Source organism: Schistocerca serialis, chromosome 10 (genome assembly GCF_023864345.2).
Source record: "Schistocerca serialis cubense isolate TAMUIC-IGC-003099 chromosome 10, iqSchSeri2.2, whole genome shotgun sequence".
Classification (NCBI taxonomy): Eukaryota; Metazoa; Arthropoda; class Insecta; order Orthoptera; family Acrididae; genus Schistocerca; species Schistocerca serialis.
This window is the reverse complement of record NC_064647.1, coordinates 170,851,841-170,874,193: the sequence shown is the minus strand read 5'-3', so window position 1 is coordinate 170,874,193 and position 22,353 is coordinate 170,851,841. Positions and strand designations below refer to the sequence as shown.

At 42.5% G+C, this 22,353-nt stretch overlaps 1 protein-coding gene across 1 annotated transcript; it reads right to left on the bottom strand.

The window, feature by feature from the left end:
* Positions 1-451: 451 nt before the first annotated feature.
* LOC126425044 (serine/threonine-protein phosphatase 6 regulatory ankyrin repeat subunit B-like) lies at positions 452-21,624 on the bottom strand. The gene is made up of 2 exons (XM_050087953.1): positions 21,512-21,624; positions 452-1,906 (listed from the first exon to the last, which is right to left on the bottom strand). The coding sequence occupies exon 2, from the start codon at positions 1,875-1,877 to the stop codon at positions 891-893; it is 987 nt and encodes a 328-aa protein (XP_049943910.1). The 5' UTR covers positions 1,878-1,906; positions 21,512-21,624; the 3' UTR covers positions 452-890.
* Between the last annotated feature and the right edge of the window lie 729 nt (positions 21,625-22,353).

Here is a 22,353-nt window from a genome sequence, read left to right as displayed (position 1 = left end):
CCAGCTACCCCAGGATATAAACTACGAGAGGTTGGGAGAGCAAAACAGCATAGGATTATGTGGAAGTTTAATGAAGTCTTCAGTTGTGTCTCAAGTGAAGACGTTACTCATGAATGAATAAAGGATGGGAAAGAATATGTTCATTACAACCAGCTGTACTTCACGTTTTATAACGTTAAACCCATCATTAGGCCAAAGTTTTTAATTACTTAATTGACTTAGGTGTTTTTAGTTTATCTATGATTGGATATGCGTTCGTGACTGTGCTCAGCTTGGAAAATAAAATGTTGGCACAGTCTCTCTACAGGAACAAGGCTTTATCATCAGAAATATTAACACACTAGAATTTTCATTACATGAAATAAAATTACAAATGTTCATCCACATCTAGTTTATGAAAGGTGATAAACATGAAGACACATCAAGGCAATAAAAATTTCATTGTCCTCTCCCTGCTCACCATGTCTTTCAGATGTTCCCCATCAACACCTATTCTTCATCTTTTTTTCCACATTTATGTGTTTTTTTTTACCTTAAGTACATTGATATAAGAGCGACGATTTTTTGTGGATGGACGTTTATAAATGTGTTCATTGCAATGATGGGTTTTGTGTGTAGATCTTTTCGATAGCCAAGGAACATTCTTCTGAAAAGTGATAATCATGTCTAGCTGGGCATAAATTTTATTTTTCAGCTGAAGCTTGTTTTTTAAACCATGGTGCAACAGTGTGAGATGTGCTATTGAAAATCGTATGACCTTGCCCTGTCAGCACTGGAGAATCAATTCATCTTTGCACTGACAGGGAGACTTACACTGGACGTTCTTAGGCTATGGAAAACTGAATAGATCGTCTCTGTGGTCTCATTATGTTATCCCTGTGAAAAGCATGTTAATTGTGGTCCATAGCGTTTCCTTGTGCATACATCAACATCCTAATGAGGACTTCATCACGATTGGCAGTTGCCAAGTCCAAAGGTGTACTCTGCCACCTATCCCACAATGAAGCATCAGCTCCCATGCACAGGAGGTTCAAGACAGCCATATCTTTCCCATTTATTACTGCCAGATGCAGAGGCGTCCTCTGCCAACCATCCCTCGCATTAACATTGGCCCCGGATCGAACCAGCCAGGGGATGCTCTGCCCAGAGCCTTTCTTCGCTGCCAGGTGGAGAGGCGTTCGCTGCCAGTTGTCGACGGCACCGAGGTCGGCCCTCGCTGACAGCAGGCATTTCCCACACTCCACGTGGCCATTCTTGGCTGCCAGGTGAAGTGGAGTCCGCTGCCAGCTGTCGCGAGGGCTATGGTTGGCACGCATGTAGAGGAGGCACCTGACCGTCTGCTCGTGGCCCTGCTTGGCTGCCAGGTGCAACGCTGTCCTTCCCCAGCTGTCTGCAGCACCAGTGTCTGCCCCGCAGTGCAGGAGCCACCACACGGTGGGTTCACGACCGTCCTTCGCCGCCATGTGCAGAGCTGTCCTTCCCCAGTTGTCAGCGACCTCGGCGTCGGCCCCTGCCTTCAGCAGGCGCCTGACACACTTGTCATGGCCGTTCATGGCTGCCAGGTGGAGAGGAGAGCGCTGCCACGAGTCGACCGCATTGATGGCTGCCCCGGCCCTGATCAGGAACCTGAGAGCACGCTCGTGGCCCTCCCTGGCCGCCAGGTGCAGTGGCGTCCTCCCCCACTTGTTGCAGGGACTGGGATCTGCGCCAGCTCTCAGTAACAACACGACGGCCTCCTCGTGGCCTCTCTCCGCAGCCTTGTGGAGTGCTGTCTGCCTCTGCTGGTCTTCGTGGTTAACATCAAACCCCGAATCCAGCAAGCCCTGGAGTTCTCTCACGTCCCCAGACGCTGCTGCCTTGTGGAGACTCAAACCCATGATGTTGTTGTAAGCTGTCAGACTCGTCCCTGAAGAAAACAGAATAAATACTGACATTGTAATTATGTGTAAAGAAACTGTACAGGGAGCTATAGAGAGTAAGTAAGATTGTGAGGAGTACTAGTCTTTAGTATCCTATCAACAATGAAGTCATTAGAGATGGGGGAAAAGCTCAGATTAAGGAATGATCAAGAAGGAACCATACTTTTGCCTTAAGCGATTTAGGAAACCATGGAAAATGAAATTAGTATGGCTGGACGTGAATCGTCGGCTCAAATACAAGTCCAGTGTCGTAAAAAGTGAAAGCTGTAACGGAAGACAGAAATTGGAGCTGGAAAACGAAATCAGAATGGCTAGACGTGAATCGACCATCAAATATGAGTCTAGTACCGAGTAACAGCTGTGGCAGAAGACAAAGTTTGGAAAGAATTGAACAAATAATTCAGAATGTAAGGTGCAAGTGCTATTCTGAGTTGAAGAGTGAGCACAAAAGACGAAATCAAAATGGACCAAACTGAACTAGTCAAAATAGTGATGACTATAAAAAGACGTTATCTGCAGTTACAAGGAAATAAATGGGAGCCAACAACTGAAAGCAAACTGAGAGAGGGTCAACCCTCATTGCTGATGTTGCTCAACCCATTAGGAAGCAAGAGAATGTTCTCATTAGGAGAAACAAAACTAACCTTCTGCTATTCAGAGCACTAAATGTTACATCCATTAATTGAGTAGGTAGGTTACTGAATATAAAACGAGATGAATAGCTTGTAGTTAGATATTGTGGTAGAGCTGAAGTGTGGTGTTAGGAAGAACAGGAGTTCTGGTCAGGTCAGTACATGATTATCAATACAAAAAAAATAGTGATAATGAAGGAGTATAACATTGAATAAGAAAACCAGAATGCAGTTAACCTATTACAAGCAGCATGGCGAACACATTGTCATAGTACTTACAAATACAAAACTAACACCCACCATAATAGTAAAAGTTTATATGCTTTATGAAAAAATTGAACCGTTGCATGACGAGATAAAACAATTTATTTGAACAGTTAAGGAAGATGAAAATGTAATTTTGGTAGAAGGAAGGAAAAATAGTAGGGGAACGTTCATGGGAGGGGAGAATAAAATTGAAAGCCATGAAGTAGAACGCAATGTAAACATTGATAATACTTGCTTTAAGTATCATGGAAGAAGGTTCTGTACATGGAGGAGATCTGGAACCACCAGAAGGTTTGAAATAGGTTACATAATGATAACACAGAGATTTATTAGTCAGATTTTGAACTGCACACATGTGCCGGAACAATTGTTGACCAGAATTTATTGTTAATGAGTCGCAATTAGAACTGAACACATTACAGAAAGAAAGAAAATTCTGGAGATGGATACTGGAAAAATGAAGGAACCAGAGTCTACTGACAGTTTCAGAAGTAGCATAAGGCAACGTTGGACCGAATGAGAGAAAGGAATACAATAGAAGACGAATGGATAACTCTGAGAGATCAAAGGGGAAGGCAACATCTAGTAGAAATTCCTGGATAACAACAGCAGGTATTGCATTTAACTGATGGAAAGAGACAGTATGGAAATGGCACAAATAAAGGAGGCAAAGTGGATACAGGTATCTAAAAAATTAAATTGACAGGAAGTGCAAAATGTCAATGCTATTATAGCTACAGGACAAATGCAAGGCTGTAGAAGTGTGCACAGCTATGGGAAAGATAGATGGCGCCTAGAGCAAACTACAAGTATTTTGTAGGAAAAAGAAGCAACTGAATGAATATGAAGAATTCAGATGGCAAGCCAGTACTAAGCACAGGAGAGAAAGTTGAAAGGTGGAAAAAATGTACAGAAGGTCTATACACAGGAGACAAGCTTGAGGAAAATGTAATAGAAAGAGGAGAGGAAATAGGTGAAGTTGAGATGGGAGATATGACATTGCGACAAGAATTTGACAGAGCACTGAAAGACCTAAGTTGAAATCAGACCCCTGGAGTAAACGACATTCTCTCGGAATTATTGAGATTGTGCAAGATATATGAGATATTAATCGTGTATGGTCGTTATTCCTGAGGTTTAGTAAGTTGCACCTTTATCTACGATAGTAATGTAGGCCAAAGCAATGGATTAAAATTTGAACTGGCACCAGGATTCGAACCTGGGACGCCTGCTTACTAAGTAGGTATGCTATTTACTATGCCACACTGGTACTTCATATACCACAGATGCATGTCTCCCTCAAGGATATAAATTCCCCTTCTAAACTCTCCAATACTGGAACAGCACTTTAGCAATTAGCGAATTGGAGTTAATCCTGCCAGTACCCCCTTTCACTCATTTCTCAGGTGCTATTCCATTATTGGAGAGCATTAGCAGCACCAATGCTTATTTAGAAGGGGAACAGCAATGGGCTGAGGTGTGAGTTGAAATTTTTATCAGTGCGGGAGACGTACTGGGACAGTATGTTCATGTGTGGTGTCTGTAGTGCCAATGTTGCATAACAATAGCGCATCTACCCAGTAAACAAGAGACCTGGCATCGAATGCCGGTGCAGGTACAAATTTTAATTCATTGCTTTGGCTTACATCATTACCATAAGTGAGACAGGTGAAATATCTCCATGCTTCAGACAGAATGTAATAAATTGTAGTTCCAAAGAAGGCAGGTGCTCACCAGATTGCAAAATACTGACATGAATTATTTACAGAAAGATGGAAAAACTTGTAGAATCCGCTCTTAGTGAAGATCAATTTTAATTCTGGGGAAATGCAAGAAATTACAGGGCAATACTGACTCAACGACGTAAAGATAGCCTGAAGAAAGGCGTTACTAGATTTAGATAAAATTTTTTGATAAAACTGATTGGAATACACTGTTTGAAATGATGAAGATAGCAAGGATAAAATACAGGGGGTGAAAGGTTATCTATAACTTGCAGAGAAACTGCACTCCAATATCGTAAGAGCTGAAGTACGTGAAAAGGAAGCAGTGGTCAAGAAGGGAGCGATACAGGATTCGACCTATCTTGTATATAACTCAGTCTGTATGTTGAGCAAGAAATGAAGGAAACCACTGAGAAAGTTAGGTAGCTAATTAAAGATCTGGGAGAAGTAATAAAAACTTTAAGGCTTATTGATGTTACTGAGAATCTGTAAGCAGATATGCCAAAGTACCTGCAACATCAGTTGAAGGGAATGGATACTTTGTTTGAAACATGTTCGAAGATGAAAATGACCCAAAAAAAAAAAGACCGAGGTAATGAAGAGTAATAAAATTAAGGTAGGTGATACTGAGGAAATTGGGTTAAAAATAAGACAGTGTAATGAAATAAACGAGTTTTGCTGTTTGGGTAACAAGACAACCGACAAAAGTCAAAGTATAAAGGATATAAACTACAGACTGGCAGTGGCGAGAAAAGAGTTTGTGCAAACGAGAAATACTCTAGCATCTGAAGTACATTTCAGCATTCGAAAGTTCTTTCTGAAGGCATTTGTCTGGAAAGTATCGTTATCTCCAAGTGAAAAAAAAAAGAAAGAAATGGCTCTGAGTACTATGGGATTCAACATCTGAGGTCATCAGTCCCCTACAACTTAGAACTACTTAAACCTAACTAACGTAAGGACATCACACACATCCATGCCCGAGGCAGGATTCGAACCTGCGACCGTAGCGGTCGCGCAGTTCCAGACTGAAGCGCCTAGAAACGCTCGGCCACACCGGCCGGCATCTCGAAGTGCAGTGTGGACGATAAGCATTCCAGACAAGGAAAGAACAGAAGCTTCGATAAGTGCAGAAGTGATAAGGAATACCACTCAATCCATGATAAGAAGATTGCAGCACTGCATTGATACCAATGGTCATCATTTCGAACACCTTCTGTAAATGAACGTTCATGCCACCTTTTTGACCCTCGCTGTCCTTCAAAGACCTCACTGTTACACATCATTGGATTAGTCTCAATAGCCGCTATCAGAAAATAAGAACTAAACTATAACATACCATTTAAGAAAGCAAAGTTGACCTTCATATCTCTGACGCGACTCCACCTAGCAACAAAAAACCAACGTCATATTATGGCCCCCGTTGTCCCATACAAAATTTGTACCCACTTTGCAGCTACTATCATACTTTCGGTGGCAATAGTTAGTGACTCACCTGGTATATTACAGTATGTCAATAATTTTTACTTTTGCACCATACAATTACAGCGAATGAAACAGTTTTTGTACCACATGCGTTGCGCCTTTATACTTTGCAGAAGTATTATTTACACTATTTAGTTTACGTTTGGGACGTTCTATGTCCAGGTTATCAACGGTTCTGGCAGTTTGCTTTTCTATGATGAGTATTTTAAGTACTGATTGCATGTTTTGAGGATGTTGTTCTAAAACTTGTTTTTATTCCCCTGCTTGCGCTGTTCTTCTCCTTATAATTACCATTCGAAATTTGTTTTCAGACTTCACAATACTAGGAACTGAACATTCGTTTTGATGTCAAGTTTCGGTTGGTCTTGCCAACTGTCGAATGTTATTGACAACGATCAAATGTTACTGCCAACTATTGAATGTGTTTTCTTGATATCTGTGATCTATTTTTGTATGTGTCTGAATGAATCGGTTTTTATTTTGGTATGATTAGATGACGGTCGGTCTCTCTCTCTCTCTCTCTCTCTTTCTCTGTCGTTCTCTCTCTCGGGTGATTTTTTTCCACCGTGTACAAACTCTAGGGATTGGTCGATAAGAGGATATGAAACAAAAAAGGTCCAATGAACTTAGGTTCGGAAATGCATGATTTCCATGCCACAGACCATTTATTCAATTATACTTTGTTACGAAGAATGTGGTCTAATACGCCCTATATCATGCAGCCATTGTTACTTCCTAGAGGATGGTACTGTTTGCTCATCCTTCATGCCTTAGCGTCCTCTACTGCCGTAGAAATTGGTAATGTTGTGTTAGATTCACTTCTCTTGCTGACTCACCTTGTAATGGATGTGATACAGCACTGTACACAATGGTGCCCGAGTCGAGAGCTCGCCAACACGGTGTTTACTTACAGAAAGGCAAATGGCAACGGGCGCCGATAACAACCACAGCATTCAGTGTTTGCAAAAGTGTTTCGCCGGTTTTTAAGAAAACAGGAAATCATGAAGGACGCATCCTTTGACACTCTTCGGATGCAGCCTGTCCGATGTGAATGTGTGAGACAGATCATGCTATGGCACATGCACGCACGTGTTGAGGCACATGGAAACCACGTTCAACACATACCGCAACTGTGGTTGCATGGTACAGCGTGTATTACGCCGCAGTCTCTGTAACAATGTGTAACTGAATAAATGGTCTCTAGCCTGGAAACCATGCATTCCTGGACATAAGTTCATTTCATCTTTATTGTTCCATATACTCTCATTGATCAATCCCCTGAGCGCAAAAAATCACCTTGTGTGTGTGTGTGTGTGAGAGAGAGAGAGAGAGAGAGAGAGAGAGAGAAAATGGTTCAAATGGCTCTGAGCACTATGGGACTTAACTTCTGAGGTCATCAGTCCCCTAGAACTTAGAACTACTTAAACCTAACTAACCTAAGGACATCACACACATCCATGTCCGAGGCAGAATTCGAACCTGCGAGAGAGACAGAGAGAGTATGTACCTGTTTTAATTTAGCTGCATGTACAAGTGGGATAATTTTTATCTTATTTAATAAGTTTAGAAGAGAATCTGTGTGTCTGATCATTTATGATAAGTTTGCTCTCAGCAATGGCTTTCTGGGTTTAGACAGCTTTTCTGCATTTGTATAAGGCATTTGTTATGATTGTTTACGCTATTATTTTTACATCTTGTACCATGTTCGTGGGGTGGTGGTTACGAGGATTTAAGTGCTCTGCAAAAGTGGAATGGATCTTTTTTCGTACTTCAAACACGTGATGTGTTCTTTGTACTGTCTTTGACATTCAAGTTTGTTCATCCTGATCTCTGAAACTTCTCACTGTTGATTGTTAGTTGGCTTAAGTTTGATTGGAGAGTTTCCAAAACTTTATATGCTATTTAGAAGTCCTGTTTCTTTAGTATATATGCAACTCAGTGTGTTAATTATGTGTGTATGGCATTGTGTACCATCTGCTTCTTTTCTGTGTCGTGCCGTCATCGCGTTCGTGAATTGGTGTTTGTGGGTTTGTGGCTTGTTAATTTTCTTGAATTCTCGAAATGTTGGATATGTTGTGTTGTTTTGTATTTGTGATTTTATTTTTTGATGTGTGATACGCCCATTGTTCCTAGCTATTTGTATGACTGTACTCATTCATTTTTCATTGTTTCTCCTGTCGAACAGAATCCTATTTATTCTACATACATCAAAAAATGTTTTACATCATCCCAGTTCCCAGAAATCCTGAAGATAGACGTTGAATGTGGATATTGCATCACAGACACAGAGATGTCACTAAATCCGCCCAAAGATGTAAACAACCATGCATGAGCAGCACCTATTAGATGGAGGGGATCCGACAGCTGATCAGTTCCAGTCATTCCACCAGGAAGGAGGTACACGGCTCGAGTTGTCTGTAGTTCAACCATGCATAGACGGTCAATATCGTCGTTCGATCGCGTCCGCATTGTTACTTTGTGCCAGGAATGGCTCTCATAAGGGAAGTGTCCAGGCGTTTGGGAGTGAACCAAAGCGCTGTTATTCGGACATGGAGGAGATACAGAGAGACAGGAACTGTCGATGACATGCGTCGCTCAGTCCGAGAGCTACTACAGCAGTGGATGACCGCTACCTACGGATTATGGTTCGGAGAAACTCTGATGGCAACGCCACCATCTTGAATAATGCTTATCGTGCAGCCACAGGACGTCATGTTACGACTCACGCTGTGCGCAATAGCCTGCACGATGCGCAACTTCACTCCCGACGTTTATGGCGAGGTCCATCTTTGCAACAACGACACCATGCAGCGTGGTACGGTTGAGCCCAACAACATGCCGAATGGAGCGCTCAGAATTAGCATCATGTTCACTTCACCGATGAGTATCGCATATGCCTTCTACCAGACAACCGTTGGAGACGTTTTTGGAGGCAACCTGGTCAGGTTGAACGCCTTAGACACACTGTCCAGCGAGTGCATGAAGGTGGAGGTTCCCAGCTGTTTTAAGGTGGCATTATGTGGGGCCGACGTACGCCGCTGGTGGTCATGGAAGGCGCCGTAAGATACGTGAATGCCATCCTCCGACCGATAGTCGGCAGCATGCTGGCGAGGCATTCGTCTTCATGGACGACAATTCACGCCCCCATCGTGCACATCTTGTGAATGACTTCCTTCAGGATAACGGCATCGCTCGACTACACTGGCCAGCAAGATCTCCAGACATCAATCCTATCTAACTTGCCTGGGATGGATTGAAAAGGGCTGTTTATGGACGACGTGACCCACCAACCGCTCTGAGGGATCTACGCTGAATTGCCGTTGAGAGTGGGATAATCTGGACCAACAGTGCCTTGATGAACTTGTGGATGGTATGCCATGACGAATACAGGCATGCATCCATGTAAAAGGACTTACTACTGGTTATTAGAGGTACCGATGTGTATTGCAGTCTGGACCACCACCTCAGAAGGTCTCGCTGTGTGGTGGTACAACATGCAATGCGTGGTTTCCATGAGTCAAAAGGGCGGAAATGATGCTTATGTTGACCTCTATTCCAATTTTCTGTACAGGTTCCGGAACTCTCGGAAATGGGGTGACGCAAAACCTTTTCTGATGTGTGTATATAACTTGTGGCTGAGGACAACAGGAGTATCAAGGTTAAAGGTATTACTTATTCGTTTAGGATTTCCACTATGTTCTATTTAATGCAATAATATGTCCTATATTTTAATCCTCTTGTACCTCATGCATCGCTATTCCCAAGTTACAAACATGGAAAGCAAAAGAGTTCATTGCAAACATCACACTCACATATCCAACTCTCTTCATCACTTTCATACTAATTTTCCTTGTATACTCGCGTTTTTTACTACCACCTATGGCGTTTTGATTTACAAGGTAATAGTCCTACCGAGATTGAATATCATAATTTTATGCATGTAAATGAAACTATTTAAATATATTTAAATGATATAATTAATTGTTTAAAACTGTGAGGAATAAAATAAAATAAAAGAAGAAATGAGCTAGCAGCATGAATCGCACACGAGCCATCGAATTTTCAGTTTGCGTGCTTGACCACTACCCCACAGCACCTGTACATAGAGTACTGTTAAAGAAGTCCCACATACTTACTCATAAACACGTAGAGAGCATAATGAGATTTTCACTCTGCAGCGGAGTGTGCGCTGATATGAAACTTCCTGGCAGATTAAAACTATGTGCCCGACCGAGACTCGAACTCGGGACCTTTGCCTTTCGCGGGTAAGTGCTCTACCAACTGAGCTACCGAAGCACGACTCACGCCCGGTACTCACAGCTTTACTTCTGCCAGTACCTCGTCTCCTACCTTCCAAACTTTACAGAAGCTCTCCTGCGAACCTTGCAGAACTAGCACTCCTGAAAGAAAGGATATTGCGGAGACATGGCTTAGCCACAGCCTGGGGAATGTTTCCAGAATGAGATTTTCACTCTGCAGCGGAGTGTGCGCTGATATAAAACTTCCTGACAGATTAAAACCGTGTGCCCGACCGAGACTCGAACTCGGGACCTTTGCCTTTTGCGGGCAAGTGCTCTACCAACTGAGCTACCAAAGCACGACTCACGCCCGGTACTCACAGCTTTACTTCTGCCAGTACCTCGTCTCCTACCTTCCAAACTTTACAGAAGCTCTCCTGCGAACCTTGCAGAACTAGCACTCCTGAAAGAAAGGATATTACGGAGACATGGCTTAGCCACAGCCTGGGGGATGTTTCCAGAATGAGATTTTCACTCTGCAGCGGAGTGTGCGCTGATATGAAACTTCCTGGCAGATTAAAACTGTGTGCCCGACCGAGACTCGAACTCGGGACCTTCTGCAAGGTTCGCAGGAGAGCTTCTGTAAAGTTTGGAAGGTAGGAGACGAGGTACTGGCAGAAGTAAAGCTGTGAGTACCGGCTGTGAGTCGTTCTTCGGTAGCTCAGTTGGTAGAGCACTTGCCCGCGAAAGGCAAAGGTTCCGAGTTCGAGTCTCGGTCGGGCACACAGTTTTAATCTGCCAGGAAGTTTCACGTAGAGAGCACTTTAACTGTTCCTATGACCTACTTAAGTGAAATATTGTGGGAATTTGGAAGGTGCATCTATCTGTTTCCACTCATTGTCTAAGCCAAATCAGTGAGCCCCATCCCATTCCCACCCCTTCTAAGATTTATATTTGATTTAAGTCTGTCTAAATCTTTTAACTCCCACATTCCGCTCCAAAGATCTAGTGGAAAAGGACCTCTTTAGAAAATCTTCTACAGAGTCTGCACAATAGTTTATCCGTACATTAAACAAAAATACTGGCCTGATGCTGTGAGCAATGTAGCACCGTAAGTGACGACACCAATGACGTCACATCGGAGCTTGCGCAGTGGGAAACAGACAGCTGCAACCCTTCTCTGGGTTTATCGTTGCGCAGCTGACCATTTCGGCACTCGTGACAGGTTTCTAGATATCGCGGAGGGATCGCTACAAACATGTTTTCGTCCGTTTTATTTGCATACCAGCACACATTCGAAGCGAAATGGCGTGATTTTAGGGCGTTTTCCGGCTCGCATTCGAAGAGAAATCGCATAATTTTAGCGCGATAATTACAGTGTTCTGTAGCACGTTAGCACATGATCACCGTTCATCACATCTAGCGGCAATATGCGAGACGTGTGAGGAAAATAATGAGGCTGGTTTTTTTACCTAACGAAGTATTTAATTTTTTTTAACAACTACATTGTCCCCTTCAAAGTGATTCCTTTTGGCAGCTGTAAAGTCGTTGTTCCAAGTCTTGGTTGCGACGCTGACAGGCTTCATCTGGGAGAGCCATTACATGTCAGTCACATTCTTTGAATTTTTCCCGGAGTCCCAAATTGACGTCCTCTTAAGACATTTTTGAATTTCGGGGAAACAAAAAAGTCAAAAGGACACAGGTTAGGTGAATGGGAGGGGAGAGGGGCTCTGAGACAACACGAATGGCTTTTGAGGTCGAAAATTACCGGATGGAAGTGGTCGTGTGGCATGGGGCATTGTCGTGATGCAACATCCACCTCTCTGTAATGTCTGGTCTCAATCGGTTCACACTTTTCTCGAGCGTTTCCAGGTCATCTTTGTAAAAGACTTGGTTGACAGTTTGTCCTGGAGGAACAAATGCTTTATGCACGATATGCCTACTATCAGAAAAGCAATCTTGCTACCTGAGCGAGGCTCATCTCCAACGTGTTCTCCGCCTTCCAAAAATGATTTGCGCCAGCGGAAAACTCATGCTCTTGATAAGGCCTGTTTCAGCTTTTCAAGAATAACACAAAACTTGACTGCATAACTGTTCTCTCTGGCGCCACTAACTCGGTCGTAATCTTGCGGCCGCATCTATAAGGAAGTGTAGTGTCCTCAGAAGGTCTTTTCTTGCCGATATATATACAGGGTGGTCCATTGATAGTCACCGAGCCAAATATCTCACGAAATAAGCGTCAAACGAAAAAACTGCAAAGAACGAAACTTGTCTAGCTTGAAGGAGGAAACCGGATGGCGCTATAGCTGGTCCGCTAGATGGCGCTGCCATAGGTCAAACGGATATCAACTTAGTTTTTTAAAACAGGAACCCCCATTTTTTATTACCTATTCATGTAGTACGTAAAGAAATATAAAAGTTATAGTCGGACCATTTTTTTCGGTTTGTGATAGATGGCGCTGTAATAGTCAGAAACATATGGCTCACAATTTTAGACGAACAGTTGGTAACGGGTAGGTTTTTTTAAATTAAAATACAGAACGTAGGTACGTTTGAACATTTTTTTTCGGTTGTTCCAATGTGATACGTGTAATGTTCGCACATGCATTGACAATGCGCTGACGCATGTTGTCAGGCGTTGTCGCTGGATCACGATAGCAAACATCCTTCAACTTTCCCCACATAAATGTAACGACCACTGTTCAAAGTGCCGTCAATGCTAACACGAGGTGACCGAGACGTGTAACCAATGGCACCCTATACCATCACGCCGGGTGATACGCCAGTGTGTCGACGACGAACACACGCTTCCAAGGTGCGTTCACCGCGATGTCGCCAAACACGGATGCCACCATCATGATGCTGTAAACAGAACCTGGATTCATCCGAAAAAATGACCTTTAGCCATTCGTGCACCCAGGTTCGTCGTCGAGTACACCATCGCAGGCGCTCCTGTCTGTGATGCAGCGTCAAGGGTAACGGCAGCCGTGGTCTCCGAGCTGATAGTCCGTGCTGCTGCAAAAGTCGTCGAACTGTTCGAGCAGATGGTTGTTGTCTTGCAAACGTCCCCATCTGTTGACTCAGGGATCGAAGTGGCTGCACGATCCGTTAGAGCCATGCAGATAAGATGCCTGTCATCTCGACTGCTAGTGATACGAGGCCGTTGGGATCTAGCCCGGCGTTCCGTATTACCCTCCTGAACCCACTCATTCCATATTTTGCTAACAGTCATTGGATCTCGATCGCGATAGGCTACAATCCGACCTTTATCAAAGTCGGAAACGTGATGGTACGCATTTCTCCTCCATACACGAGGCATCACAACAACGTTTCACCAGGCAACGCCGGTCAACGGCTGTTTGTGTATGAGAAATCGCTTGGAAACTTTCCTCATGTCCGCATGTTGTAGGTGTCGCCACCGCCGCCAACCTTGTGTGAATGCTCTGAAAAGCTAATCATTTGCACATCACAGCATCTTCTTCCTGTCGGTTAAATTTCGCGTCTGTAGCACGTCATCTTCGTGGTGTAACAATTTTAATGGCCAGTAGCGTACATTAAATCTCATAAAATTTATTATTCCATTTGGTTACTAGTAGGCCATGCTTGTCTAATATATGATCGCAATATTTTGCATTTACAAATGAAGCCATAACTAAGAAAGTTTAGGTTAGCATTGTTCTCTTTCAGTATTTTATATAATATGATGTATATCCCATGTAAAAGTCTCTCATATTGTATTCGCCAGTTTCAGGATAAAATAAGCAAGGTTTTGTGAATAGTTACTCATAAAAATGTTAAACTTTTAAGTGTTAATTTAATAAATATACACTGTAATTTTTTTGACTTGATTGTTAACAAACGCATAAATTGGAGGAGCACAAGACTCAAGAATGGACAGTTGGAGACAGTTTTGAGACACAACCACTGTGTTGCACATTTGTGCAATAATGTAATTGTTGTAACACGGTATTGTGACCATGTAGGCTCCTACTAAGTAGAAATGGTGTGGCTTGTCATAAATAAACCACGATAAAAACGACTTGGTACCTGGATTATTTCATGGAATTCATGTAACTTGATCCAGTTAGCAGATGAAATGGACCGAGGCAACGACTACTTCAGCAGCAGCAGCAGGAAGCAGATTACTGCGAGTTACGATTCCGTAGAAATGTTGGAACACGTGAGGCAATACTGACCCTACGACTTATAAAAAATAGATTAAGGGAAGGCAAACCTGTGTTTCTAGCATTTGTAGACTTAGATAAAGCTTTTGACAATGTTGACTGGAATACTCTCTTTCAAATTCTGAGACTGGTAGGGGTAAAATACAGGGAGCGAAAGGCTATTTACAGTTTGTACAGAAACCAAATGGCAGTTATAAGAGTCGAGGAGCATGAAAGGGAAGCAGTGGTTGGGAAGGGAGTGAGACAGAGCTGTAGTCTCTCACCGATGGTATTCAGTCTGTATATAGAGCAAGCAGTGAAGGAAATAAAAGAAAAATTCGGAGTAGGTATTAAAATCCATGGAGAAGAAGTAAAAACTTTGAGGTTCGCCGATGACATTGTAATTCTGTCAGAGATAGCAAAGGACTTGGAAGAGCAGCTGAACGGAATGGACAGTGTCTTGAAAGGAGGGTATAAGATGAACATCATCAAAAGCAAAACAAGGATAATGGAAAGTAGTCGAATTAAACAGGGTGATGCTGCGGGAATTAGATTAGGAAATGAGACGCTTAAATTAGTAAAGGAGTTTTGCTATTTGGGGAGCAAAATAACTGATGATGGTCGAAGTGGAGAGGATATAAAATGAAGACTGGCAATGGCAAGGAAAGCGTTTCTGAAGAAGAGAAATTTGTTAACATCGAGTATTGATTTAAGTGTCAGGAAGTCGTTTCTGAAAGTATTTGCATGGAGTGTAGCCATGTATGGAAGTGAAATGTGGACGATAAATAGTTTAGGCAAGAAGAGAATAGAAGCTTTCGAAATGTGGTGCTACAGAAGAATGCTGAAGATTAGATGGGTAGATCACATAACCAATGAGGACGCTTTGAATAGAATTGGAGAGAAGAGAAATTTGTGGCAAAACTTGACTAGAAGATGGGATCGCTTGGTAGGGCATATTCTGAGGCATCAAGGGATCACCAATTTAGTATTGGAGGGCAGCGTGGAGGGTAAAAATTGTAGAGAAAGACCTAGAGACGAATACACCAAACAGATTCAGAAGGATGTAGGTTGCAGTAGGTACTGGGAGATGAAGAACCTTGCACAGGATAGAGTAGCATGGAGAGCTGCATCAAACCAGTCTCAGGACTGAAGACCACAACAACAACAACAACACAGAACTACGATACGTATAAGAAATCAACTGAACTATATAAGTGTCACTGCAGAACTAATTACTAAAGTGTAATGTTTTGGAAACTGTTCTAGAAGTAAACATTTGCATTTGTCTTAAAGTAATTCTTAGAGTGGTGGAGGCCAATGTGATCAGTAAGAAACACCCCCATGTCTATGGAACACAATAATGACAACAAATTTAAGAGATTTTTTTGTTTAAATCACATAATCTCTTTGCGATGTTGAAAATTTTCCCCCCAGAAAAATTTCACTGTCTTCCCCACGTAACGCAGCAATAGTAGTTTCGTTGCAACTTTCGATCTATACTTCACCTGAAGCCCAGTTTACAAGAACACGTTGCTGACATTCCATCGGAGCCGCTGCGAACAACTGTTGATAACGTCGTTCTACGGGTGCGGCATCTCGTCGTGCTCATTTTGAACAAACTGCGTAAGCGGCTGTTAAAAATAGAATCAACATTATGGCTTTCTCACTTGTTTGACCTTTTCTCCCCACATCCCACTGCTAATCCGTCACGTACGGAAACGTTTCTAAATGTCTGCTTGCATTCACAGCGCTAAAGTTGTACCTGTTGGCCAAAATTGGAACTACTTTTTTTCTAGCGTAAGTCTGTTCCGCATTAACACATTACGATAACTGCGGCCCACACTTCACATTTGTGAGCCTTTTTTTATTCAAAATGTTGTACGCTTACTTGCGTTTCTTAATATGATTACTGTACGTGAACAGAGAACCGTATGTTATATAAAAAGTGTAATTTAATTGAATGATTTTCACATATTTATTATTTTGAATGTGAATAATATGCGTTGTTTTATTGTTTGGTTAGTGTTTATAAAGCAGATGTTACGCCATTTCGGAATAGGAGAGTCAGTTAGAAACGAACCTTTATTTTCGGATATCTTAAGCTTCATGCTATTACTTGTCAAAAAGGTTTCGACACTACTGAAAGTGTTTCATGAAGTTCTAATGGCTCTGAGCACTATGGGACTTAACTTCTGAGGTCATAGTCCCCTAGAACTTAGAACTACTAAAACCTAACTAACTTAAGGACATCACACATATCCATGCCCGAGGCAGGATTCGAACCTGCGACCGTAGCGGTCGCTTGGTTCCATACTGAAGCGCCTAGAACCGCTCGGCCACAACGGCCGGCTTCATGAAGTACTATGTTGTGTTTCAGTACCTGTGCCGAACCCGAATCTCGTCCGACACAGAGCGGAATGAAAAATCACTGTTTCGATTACAGTTTCTGTGTCAGGCTCGAAATCGAATCTGGTCCGGTTATCCGAGGCGGGGGCGGAATGAAACACCACTGTTTCGAAACAGTGAACCACAGCCGTTCCGAAACACTGAAACAGTTCCACGTATCGATACACTGTATCGAAACATAGAAACAGTGGCCAAGTCTAATCTGCAAGCTTGGAGAAATGTAATTAGTCCATCTAACACAAAAAAAACAAAAAACAAAAACCTTCGCTAACCGAAGAAAATTTGCAGAAATCGAGCAGTTTTTCAAATCTCACGTAAAAGTTTAATACCACGCTCTCATTTTTCTTAAACGGAATATGTTGCACTGATGTAAAGGAGTCTGTGATGTTCATTTTTGAGTTGTGTTTCGTCGCCCTACACTTAATGCGGTGCGTGAAGAAGCACCAGAAATTAATCTTTTCTAGCGAAAGTCAGTTCCACATTAACACATTACGATAACTGCGGCCCACACGACATTTGTGAGCCGGTATAATGCAAATATTGTCCACCAGTAAACATGCAAATTGATCAGTTGTTTAGCGGCATCTCGTGATATAAATTCTTTGTACACTGCCGTTACAACACTTTTTCACGGATATGAACACACCAGTAAGACCAGAGTTTTCTCATACAGACGGGAGTGAGTTATATCGTCATTAAAAACACAGTCAACGCGAGTGTGTCGCAAAGAGTAAGTACAGCAGAGGTGGAAGGTCAACACAGTTACGTATACATCGCAAAAACTGCAAAACAACGGCACAGTTATATTAACGAGTCGCTCTGGCGCGCGTATAAATAGAGCACTGATAAAGCGCTCCGGCCAGCCAGCGAGCAAGTTGGAACCTGAAGCGGCAGCAGGCTGACGCAACAACGCGATATCGCGCCGATGCACCGATGATGTCATTATAACGGCTCTAATATGAGCCTCCAGAAAGGAGTATTGTATGACGTCGAACACGGCACGAAAAAAATTGGGAAAATAAAAACCGAGAAATTAACGAGACATGCACGCGAACAGGTGGCGTACTTGTTTGTTATGGAAGCTTACAGGCGTATTAACGATATCAAAATATTTGACTACAGTGCGAAAAGGGGTTTTCATCAGGGACGTCAGTGTAAGTATGGAATGCACACTCTATATGAAAGACTTGAAAAATCTTCGAAAGGTTTTGTCTAAAAGTGTGGTGTCACCGCCAGACATCACACTAGCTAGGTGGTAGCCTTTCAATCGGCCGCGGTCCGTTAGTATACGTCGGGCCCGCGTGTCGCCACTATCAGTGATTGCAGACCGAGCGCCGCCACACGGCAGGTCTAGAGAGACGTCCTTGCACTCGCCCCAGGTGTAAAGCCGACTTTGCTAGCGATGGTTCACTGACAAAATACGCTCTCATTTGCCGAGACAATAGTTAGCGTAGCCTTCAGCTACGTCATTTGCTACGACCTAGCAAGGCGCCATTATCAGTTGCTATTTACCTTGTGATGCATGTACCGTCAGACCGATGGTTACCAATTATGGATTAAAGTTAAGTATTCCAGAAGCTACGCACTTTTTTTACTAGACTCAACTCCTTTAACTGTTCCAGACCTCACGCCAGCCTGCGTGAGCTTAAACGCGTGCCTTTCGGCTATCTCATAGTGGCTTGGCTGTCTTGCCAAGTCACAACAAAAAGTACGAAATAAAATAGGTTAGAGAAACTTCCGACGCGCCATTCCGTGATGCTCGAAGTCATGCACTGCAGCTGAGATTCTCGTACATTAATGACGTAAAGAGCCCACACAGCGAAATTCCACCAGACAAAAATCCTCTAGTACTCTTTAAAATACTGTTAAACAAACAACTTTAAATTCTTAATTGAAACCTTATTTAATTGAAACCTTATTTCTAGGCGCTACAGTCTGGAACCGCACTTAAACAAATATATATGGTCATCTCATTTGTCTGTGAAGGGAACATTAGCACAGCACTTCTTTTGTAAACACATATTCAAAAAAAGGTTCAAATGGCTCTAAGCACTATGGGATTCAACATCTGAGGTTATCAGTCCCCTAGACTTAGAACTACTTAAACGTAACTGACCTAACGACATCACACGCATCCATGCCCGAGGCAGGATTCGAACCTGCGTCCGTAGCAGCAGCGCGGTTCCGGACTGAAGCGCCCAGAACCTCTCGGCCACAGCGGCCGGCGTTAACACATGATATGAATTGTTTTCCTGACATTTTTCACATCTTCAACAAGCTTTTCATTAACGGTCTACAGAACGAACACTATGTAATCCAGTTGACAATAGGTATGTGAACTAAGTGTCATTTTAAATCTAGTTCCAGCAGATACTGTTGATAAAACAGAAAAACTTCTACACTCGCCGATATGCAACTACAGTGCAACAACTCGCACTTTGTTTTGTGCCGGAAAGAGTGGTGGATACACAAAAACCTCAAGAAGGGGACGCTAGAGATATCTTGAGCTACCTTTACATTTACCATAATAAAAATAGTCAAATCACATGCAAAGTTTAAGAAAGTTTTATTTAAACTGATTATACACATCTACAAGACACATATGCCAGACAGAATCGAGATCACTAGAATCGTCGCGTGTTTTCTCGTAGGTATGTGTTAGCTGTCTATGTGCCAGACAGAAACGATTCATTCGAGTCGACCGACGAAAGAAACGAACGAATAGCGTGCGGACTGACTGGCGTCGGCGGCGTGGGTGGAAATGCTGGCGGCAAAGGGGGGAGGGGGGGGTCCCACCCCCCCGGGCGTCCCCCATATGCATCCGCCACAGGCCGGAAACCATAAAATTGAAGACAACTTACAATTTTCAGAGTTTTAGAAATAACCTTTGTAATCATTTGAGGAATTAAACTAAACATTTACGATCTTTAATTTTAAACAAGTGTGTGTGTGCGTGGGGGAATGAAAAGGTCATGTTACCTATGGTGACACACTGTGACTGGAAAACAGTCATGCTACCTTCGCTCTCATTCTGTCTACCGTGCCCAGTACGGCTAGCTTATTTTGAAGTTATTAATCATTCAGGCATGGAATGGTAGTAACACATTATGATGTATCGTATACAATGACCTACTATATTTTAAAGTACACTTCAAATTATTACACAAACACTAGACAAACGATACTGTGGAGAGAACACTTCGCACGCCAGCTGCAAACAAAAAACGCGATAAGACTGCTGAGCAGTATCAGCTGTGATGATAGAACTATTCATGTCACACAGTGCGAAACATTTTCGTATGTTTGTAATGCTTACAAACCATCACAGTGAGTTTAACAGGCTGCGAACTCTAATGAGTAGGGTTCCATCCCCGTTTGATCCCAGGACTTGTCCCGTAACTTGCCGCTTGCGTCATGTCTAGCGATGATTTCGTAACGTGAAAAATGGCACGTTGCAATGTGATTCTCATTCTATTTTAAACTGTTAGTCCTCCTTCAGTTAGCGGGGTAAGTCAGTACAGAAGTCGTAGAACGTATATATGTATACAGGGCGTTCAAGGAGGAAAGGTCAGTATTCTGAGATGTGGCAGGAACGACCATTCAAAGGGAAAAAGTCTAGTAAACATGGACTCGAAAACACCACGAGCATATAGCGTTACAGCCAAAATTAAAGGAATTTTCCTTTGTTTTTTATTGAAATTATTAATGTCGTCATGAAAGGGTCATGTACGCACGAAGTGAAATAATAATTAATGTGTACGATATTTTTCGTCTGCGGAAGACCAGTGATCATTATAAACATTGTACTAGTATCATTGTAATGAGAACGAAGAAGACAAAGATCCTCATGCATTACGGATTGTATGAAGACGAGTCAGTGGTGAAATCGGCCATTGTTGTATTGTCTCGCTATTAGTGTGTTTCTAACTGATTTTCCTTTGCCGTCGAGATTGCCAAGTCATTTGAGTTGTTATAAAGAGAAAAGCTCATAACAGTCAAACAAAGATGAAATATTTAAATACGGAAGCTTTTCGTATGGTATAGGAATTAACTGTAGTTGCCAAGTTGAGATATATTATCTTTCAGCCATTAATTACAATTGAACATGCAATCACTTTCCTTTGCTTCGAAGTCCGATCGTCTTTTTTTAAGATCCACAGAGTTAACGCAATATTATGCGGTCAGAGAATTAAACCAAATGGTTTCCAGGTACACTGTGGGCCACTGTTATTTTGAAAATAATAGTAAAGTAAGCCTTCAGATTTTCTGTAATTCTACATTTTTATTAATGGCAAAATTTTATGGCTAAGTTAAAGATATATTTTGCCCGTAGTTCTTGTGTTGGTCGTTTCCGCAGCACAAGTGGGTAGCACGAAATAATATTTTACGTACCAATTGATAGTTTAATTTATTAAATCACGAACAAAGAACGAAAATAAAACCTCAGTTTGTGCATGGTGACGGTAAATGCACTTGCTCGTTTTTCCCTGCAGTGAAGCACATATCTTGAGGTAGAACATCGGTTGAGACCTGTGTAAAGAAACCATCCTAGCATAGGAGACTCCCTCCTAATGTCCCGTGCTCTGTGTACATAAGTAACAACAGCACCGCTCTTTTCTCGGTTCCTCTCAACAAACCAACGACCAGCTGACATTTACAAACACAAAACATAAGACCTACCTGCTGTATGGCTGAATTAAGAACACAATCCGCGTAGGAGGAGTCAGACCTGCACGCACTCGCCTACAGCTGGTCGCAGACTGATATATTTTCGCGCCACAGTTTGACTCAAGGCCGATCGGGCGTGACGTGAAGTCCCTTACGCAGTGTTACCAACTGAGTAACCAACGTTTAGCTGTCGACACATTGCGAGTAATGAGGACGCGTATTGTGTGAGGGCCTTACCTTCCTTTAGTATGACTGGCACACGCCTTCTGCTGGATCTGCAGTAGAGATGGGCAAATTGAAACACGTAACTGTTTCGAAACAAATGAAACAGTACAATGTAATGTTTCGATACGCTGTTTCGAAACAGTGAAACAGTTTGTGTTTTGTAATCTAATAAACCTACACATTTTATCATCTTGAATGTCTACTGTATGAGTATGTCCATATAAACACAAATGAGGTGCGAGAGCGCTAATCATGTCGCAGAAAGTATGAAACTATCACTTAGGCGTCTTGGCAGTTTCGTATTTCCTGCAGCAAATGCGCTGCTTTCGTGTCGCGTGACTTTCATACTTTTCAATTGGCTGAGGACAGCCATAGCTGAAGACAGAAGAACCACCACGAACGGAACTGGAGGTGGGAGCAAACTGCAGAAACAACGGATATGCTACTAGGATTCCCACATTCCGTTAGTATGGGTAATATGCCCATCCTGTGCTAATTTCCATGCACACAAAGGGAATCATTGTGGATAATAGGCACAGTGACCACAGACTCACAAATAACGCCAAATAATTCGAATAAATAACAAAATACAACGGAAAAAAATTTTGTCTTGCAAGGTGTTTCGAACC